The sequence below is a fragment of the Leptodactylus fuscus genome, chromosome 11, assembly GCF_031893055.1.
Source record: "Leptodactylus fuscus isolate aLepFus1 chromosome 11, aLepFus1.hap2, whole genome shotgun sequence".
NCBI lineage: Eukaryota > Metazoa > Chordata > Amphibia > Anura > Leptodactylidae > Leptodactylus > Leptodactylus fuscus.
In genome coordinates this window covers 81,625,606-81,632,889 of record NC_134275.1, presented here as the reverse complement: position 1 = coordinate 81,632,889, position 7,284 = coordinate 81,625,606, and the positions used below count along the sequence as shown (strand labels likewise).

The window sequence follows — 7,284 nt, the reverse complement described above, 5'->3', positions numbered from 1 at the left end:
GTGGCGCTGTTACAAAAATGTGCTTTATTTTTTTATATTCTGGAAATATCTTGATCATTTATTCAACTATTGTATAGTTAACCTAAATCTATTGTTAACCGTTATCAGCCGCTTACGGCACCTACGTTATTGTACTCTGTTATCAGCCGCTTACGGCTCCTACGTTATTGTACTCTGTTATCAGCCGCTTACGGCTCCTACGTTATTGTACTCTGTTATCAGCTGTGCATCCAAGTCATCCCCTTTAAGTGTTTGAAGCCCCGCCCCTCATGCCCGAGACCGCCCATTTGTTGCTGCCCCCCCAAAAAAACGACATCACAGCACAACAGACAAAACTTAAAAAAAAAGGTTTTATTCTTTTTTTTTTCTGTCACAGGCTTGTCATCTTTTCAATATGAAAAAGCAACAGTAAAATAAAAAATAATTATGGCATGGGGATCGAAGAAAGAGAAGACAAGAATGACGAGAAGAACGAAGATAAAAGTTACAAGAAATAAAATGAGACATCCACTTTTCACTTTGAAAAAACTTCTTCCCCACAATTCCTTCTCTGTGCTAAGCAAGCGAGTTATTTGATCTGGTCTAAATACAATCGTTTCCTTTACGAACCGCAGGCCGTCCCGCGTACGACCACCCGAGATAGGCGACTTCAGGCCCGAGACGTTAGAAGCGTGGCCGAAATTCCGAAATATTCAATACTGTTGGACATGAAGGGCAGTAAGTGCATTCGTTAGCTTTAGATCCCAGTTACGGGAGAAAAGGTAAAAGCCTAAAGAGATGAAGACTTTTCTAGATCGGGACCAGATGGCGCCATAGTTATGACCGCCACCCATCTAAGGAAATGGCAGTGACCCATACGTTTTATGCTATCACAGTAATAAGTTAAGGAAACGCGTAGGAGAGGAAAAACGCTAGTAAAGGATCAAAAATAATCACCCTTGAAATGGGACTTAGAAGAGCATCTCAATGCCAGGAGGCTTTCCCAACTCTTCTAGAAGCCCGAAGGCATCACAAAACCCATCTGTGGCCGAAGAGACCAGCACTCGGTCACAAAAAGGTTGAGAATTTTGTGGAAGCTGTCGGACATGTTTGATGGAACTCAAGATGGTGATTAAGTTCTACCTGTAATCCAAGGAGCCTTCAAAGACCTATCCAACCGTATAGCAATCTACGTGAAACCCTAGAGCAGAGGTGGAAACCACTTACGCTAAAGGCTCGACCTTCGACCATCAACATGACTGAAGCAACAAATATAAAGAAGGGATAGAGGAGCAGAAGAGCAAAACACTGAAAAATGGAAAAAGATGGAGGAAAACAAATGCTAAACTTCAGTGAGGACTTTTTTTTTTTTTTTTCTCAGCCTGAGAATGAAGGAGGAGGAAAGATGAGGAAAAAGGAAGGGGTAGTGGTGGTGTAAGATGGTGGAGAGAATTTAAGCCTCCTCTTCAGCTTCTTCATTGAAATCCTCCTCTTCTTCTGCTGTAGCATCTTGGTATTGTTGGTATTCGGAGACAAGGTCGTTCATGTTGCTTTCTGCTTCGGTGAACTCCATTTCGTCCATGCCCTCTCCTGTGTACCAGTGAAGGAAAGCCTTGCGACGGAACATGGCAGTGAACTGCTCTGAGATACGTTTGAACAGCTCCTGGATGGCAGTGCTGTTGCCGATGAAGGTGACGGCCATCTTAAGGCCACGTGGTGGGATGTCACACACGGCGGTCTTGACGTTGTTGGGGATCCATTCTACGAAGTAACTGCTGTTCTTGTTCTGGACATTGAGCATCTGCTCGTCTACTTCCTTCATGGACATGCGGCCACGGAAAACGGCTGCCACTGTCAGGTATCTGCCATGTCGTGGATCACAAGCTGCCATCATGTTCTTGGCATCGAACACCTGCTGTGTGAGCTCTGGCACGGTCAGGGCACGGTACTGCTGACTGCCTCGGCTGGTCAGAGGGGCAAACCCTGGCATGAAGAAGTGGAGACGTGGGAAGGGGACCATGTTGACTGCCAGTTTACGGAGATCAGCATTGAGTTGACCTGGGAAACGTAAGCAGGTGGTTACTCCGCTCATGGTGGCGCTGACCAGGTGATTGAGATCCCCGTAGGTTGGGGTGGTCAACTTCAGAGTGCGGAAGCAGATGTCGTAGAGGGCCTCGTTGTCTATACAGTAGGTCTCATCTGTGTTCTCAACCAGTTGATGCACAGAGAGTGTGGCATTGTATGGTTCCACAACTGTGTCAGATACCTTGGGGGATGGCACCACACTGAAGGTGTTCATGATACGGTCAGGATACTCCTCCCGGATTTTGCTGATGAGGAGTGTGCCCATACCAGAACCAGTACCACCACCCAAGGAATGTGTGAGTTGGAAGCCTTGAAGGCAGTCACAGCTCTCAGCCTCCTTCCTCACTACATCTAACACAGAGTCTACCAGCTCTGCTCCTTCTGTGTAGTGGCCCTTAGCCCAGTTGTTCCCAGCACCACTTTGTCCTGAGGAAGGAAAAGAAAGATCAAGTCAAGATCTCTGAAGAACCTTGAAGGCAGAGCAAAAAGTTCAAAATTGTGCTTCAGGTGCACAAAACAAAGCTGCCAATTCTAGTAAACTTACATACATCAATATGTATATTTATATGGTAGTGGACCCTCCCATTCCAGAAGACCTTCGAGGTCTCCTCTAGATCTACCGAAGCTCTGACAAGCAACTTACTACGAAGGTCCTACAGTCTACCTCCATGATGAACAACTTACCGAAAACAAAGTTGTCGGGCCTGAATATCTGTCCGAAGGGCCCGGATCGGACAGAGTCCATTGTTCCTGGCTCCAGATCGACAAGGATGGCTCTGGGGACATATTTGCCACCTATGGAGAAGGCAAGAGCATGGTTAAATATGTAATGAGGTCATGTACGTACAAACAGTCAAGTCCTCCATCCATGGTTACTGGTGAACATCTGAGTGTCACTAGGTGGGAATCTTTTCTGTAAGGGAAGGAGTAAAACCCCCCGACCTGCCCCAGAGGGAGGAGGACATGCTACATTATCTACCGAGCTGATATTATTGGAACCTGGATCGATGGACGTGTTCACACCTAGTGTTGCATTGCTAGGATTTACAACCCATCTCCTATAATCCAGGTGGTCAGCAGGACCTATCTCAGGCTAAGTATCAAGGTTCCATGCTTGGTGGCCTCTTAGTACCTGTTGCCTCGTTGTAGTAGACGCTGATCCTGTCCAACTGCAGGTCGCTGTCACCATGGTATGTCCCTGTTGGGTCGATTCCATGCTCGTCGCTGATCACCTCCCAAAACTAGAAGACAAGAAGGAATACATTAGAATATTATTAACTATATTCTCGTACAGTTATATATCTGTAGCGACGGCGGACGGACGCAATCTCCGATCCTCTGATGGTAGACAACAGGAAGCAACAACCACATCCTCTTTTCGGCTTGCTAAAGACTTCACTTTTCTTTTGACCTACATGCAACTGAATGCTCACGTGTTCTTCATCAAACACGAATCAGAAAGATCAGCCTGGAGAAGGGTCTGTCTATGGCTGCTGCGGGCAAAATTAGCACATGTATGGCGGCTGCACGTAGAACTATGACATACATGGCGGCTGGAGATAGAACTATCACATGTATGACGACTGCAGGAAAAACTGTATGGAGGCTTCAGGTAGAACTATCACATGATGGTGGCTACAGGCAGAATTATAACACGTATGATGGCTGCACGTAGAACATTCATATACATGGCGGCTGCAGGGAAACATCACACGCCTCAGTGTAGGAGATCTGCGCCTTCCATGAGCTTACAATAGTTTCCGTTCTCAGTAAGAAGGCCAGACCTCCCCCACCCTGCTTTCTCGCCTGGCCTCTTCACTTGCACATTATGACTTACTTCCCCTCCCCCCTCTTTCCACATCAACAGAGGAAATGGGAGAACAATACAGCTTTACAAATGGCCGAATGGAGGAATGGGGGACGGGACGTGGCTATTTACCCCAAATTATGTCATGGAGGCAGAATGGGGACAATGACGGCATCAGTGAGCGATTTGTATTACGAATGGAAGAATCGAGAAAGATCAAGATCATATAGTCTGTGTAATACTGTAATATATAATAGACTGATATTATCCGGAGAATATCTCCTATCTATCTATCTATCTATCTCATATTTATCTATTATCTATCTATCTATCTATCTATGTATCTATCTCCGATCGATCTATCTATGTATCTATCTACCTATCTCCAATCGATCTATCTATCTCCTATCTATCTATCTATCTATCTATCTATCCATCCATCTCCTATCTATCTCCGATCGATCTATCTATGTATCTATCTCCTATCTATCTATCTATCTATCTATCTATCCATCTCCTATCTATCTCCGATCGATCTATCTATGTATCTATCTACCTATCTCCAATCGATCTATCTATCTCCTATCTATATATCTATCTCCTATCTATATATCTATCTCCTATCTATCTATCTATCTATCTATCTATCCATCTCCTATCTATCTATATATCTATCTATCTATCCATCTCCTATCTATCTCTCTATCTATTTCTCTATATCTCCTATCTATGTATCTATCTCCGATCGATCTATCTATGTATCTATCTATGTATCTATCTATCTATCCATCCATCCATCTCCTATTTATCTTTCTATCTATCCATCTATCTACCTCCTATCTTTCTATCTGTCTATCTATCTATCGCCTATCTATCTATCTATCTATCTATCTATCTATCTATCTATCCATCCATCCATCTCCTATTTATCTTTCTATCTATCCATCTATCTACCTCCTATCTTTCTATCTGTCTGTCTATCTATCTATCGCCTATCTATCTATCTATCTATCTATCTATCTATCTCCTATTTATCTATCCATCCATCCACCCATACAACTATATTGATCTATCTCCATAATATTCAGTAATAATAATTATAAAATAATACCGCAATCCCAATCTTCTGTATACTGTTACAATGTGTTCTATTGGATACGATGTGATGTGATGTGTACACAGATGTCTCCAGTGTGGGAGGGAGAAGGATTCTTACACCCCAGGGTGTGGCACTGCAGCTGTACCAAGCTGTCATCGGCAGACAACTTACAATGAATGCACAAGGCACATCCGCTATCTGAGCCATCAGCAGCCATGTTGCCAGCCCGTTATATTAGGGAGGTCCCCGCTCCTATTTATAGTCCCTGTAACTGTATAAGAGGTGGACTATAATATGGCAGGAATGATCCCACAGTGCGGACACATCCCATACTTATCATGAGATAGATTTGTATTGATTATGTGTGTGATTCTATTGGGCTCTTGTTCTGTATTGGATGTAATATTATGACATGTGTCTGGTGATTGGTCACAGCCTGCAGATGGCTACCAGATACACACCCTTCCCCTAATCCCCCCAGTAATAGCATTACTGCCCAGCTCTGCTGCACTGCAGATAGCGCCTACGTCACTACACCATTTTTTTTTTCTTCTTCCAGTGAGAATTGGGGTAAATACTGAGGATAATGGGTGAAAGCGCTCCTGGGAAGGGGATCGTCCCTCTCCCGCTGGGGTTTTAGGGATTTTTACAAACTCACAAATGCAATTTTAAAGGAAACTCCCTCCCCATTATAGAGTCTGAGTGAGAACAAAGAGTGGAGGAGCGGGGAGGGAGGAGGAGGAGGCAGGGAGAGCGTTGGCGCCATCGAACAACGCTGATCCTCTCAGCAAGAATGAGAAAAGGATTCCGAAAGATCATCAATCCTCGCCCAATCTGGGGTCACAGGCAGCCATTGTTACCCGCACAGGCACATGACAAGATTTGCAATTCAATTAACACACACAAAAAATCTCAAAAAATACAAATCAAAAATATCCAAAATTTCAACCTAGATTATAACAAAACATCCACATTGTACATTTTTAACAATTATTGTAACCCCCTCCCCCCCCCCATAGACAAAATGGATTCCATTTTTTTCTATAGCATCCCTGCCCACTCCCTACTCGCCATGCATTAAAAATTCTCCAGCACTGCACGGGTGCATTTCCGATTTGTTACATTTTATAAAAAATCAGATTGAAAGAAATGACATTTTTTGAAATTTTTGATACATATATTAAAATAAATAAATTGTATCTCTAAGAATCCCTCCAAAAATAATGTCCATTAAAATTCACATTTCACTCTTCAGTTTTTGATATTTTGCAAATTGTAGAAATTACAAAAATAAAATACAAAATGAAAAAAAAAAAAAAAAAAAACTAAAAATCCCCACCAGCTGCTGTAGCAGAGAGTTGGGTCCAACCTATAAGAGGGTCACCCTACAGACCCCAGAATGCCATGACCACTAGGACCCCTCTTACCGCCATTTCAAGCCCCCAGACAGGATTCTCCCCACCCCTAAAAAATTTTTATTTATTTTTTTCATTTTTTTTTCTGAAATCTGACTTAATCCCAGGCTGCAATGAATTCTTGTGTGTACAGAAGGGGTTAATGATTGCCAGTCTGCACAGTCACCAGGTAGACAGCCGGGATAACGTGGGCGGTGGGCGCAGACAGCGCTAATAGCGGGCACAGGCAGGGCTCTGCCTCTAGCTCTTACCTTAGCGCCGATCTGGTTGCCGCACTGGCCGGCCTGGATGTGCACGATCTCCCTCATGGCTGTAAAGTAGTCGGTAGTCGGAGATGGAAGGTTGGAGGCTGCGACGTTCTAGTATGGAACGTCTGAGACAATGGCGAGGACAGCAAGGCAGGCAGCCGGGGACTAGAGGAAGGGGGTGGGACCAGGGCTGGGCAGGGGCGGGGCTTGTCAGGGGGAGCTCTAGGGGGGCTGCGCGTGTCACCTCTGTCTCCACAACAGCAAACTCCAAAGTCTGTACAATAGAAATCTAATGAATTGTAAGAGAGGAAGAATGGGAGAAGGTTATTACTCATATCATGTCTGACAACATGGAACATACCCAGGATAGATAGATAGATAGATAGATAGATAGATAGATAGATAGATAGATAGATAGATAGGAGATAGATAGATAGATAGATAGATGATAGATAGATAGAAACGAGATAGATAGATAGATAGATAGATAGATAGATAGATAGATAGATAGATAGATAGATAGGAGATAGATAGATAGGAGATAGATAGATAGATAGATAGATAGATAGATAGATAGATAGATAGATAGATAGGAGATAGATAGATAGGAGATAGATAGATAGGAGATAGATAGATAGATAGATAGATAGA

General features: G+C 43.6%; 1 protein-coding gene across 1 annotated transcript; it reads right to left on the bottom strand.

Moving 5' to 3' along the window:
• Positions 1-332: 332 nt before the first annotated feature.
• Positions 333-6,794, bottom strand: TUBB (tubulin beta class I). The gene is made up of 4 exons (XM_075259235.1): positions 6,637-6,794; positions 3,197-3,305; positions 2,749-2,859; positions 333-2,490 (listed from the first exon to the last, which is right to left on the bottom strand). The coding sequence occupies exons 1-4, from the start codon at positions 6,691-6,693 to the stop codon at positions 1,433-1,435; spliced, it is 1,335 nt and encodes a 444-aa protein (XP_075115336.1). The 5' UTR covers positions 6,694-6,794; the 3' UTR covers positions 333-1,432.
• Positions 6,795-7,284: the final 490 nt, after the last annotated feature.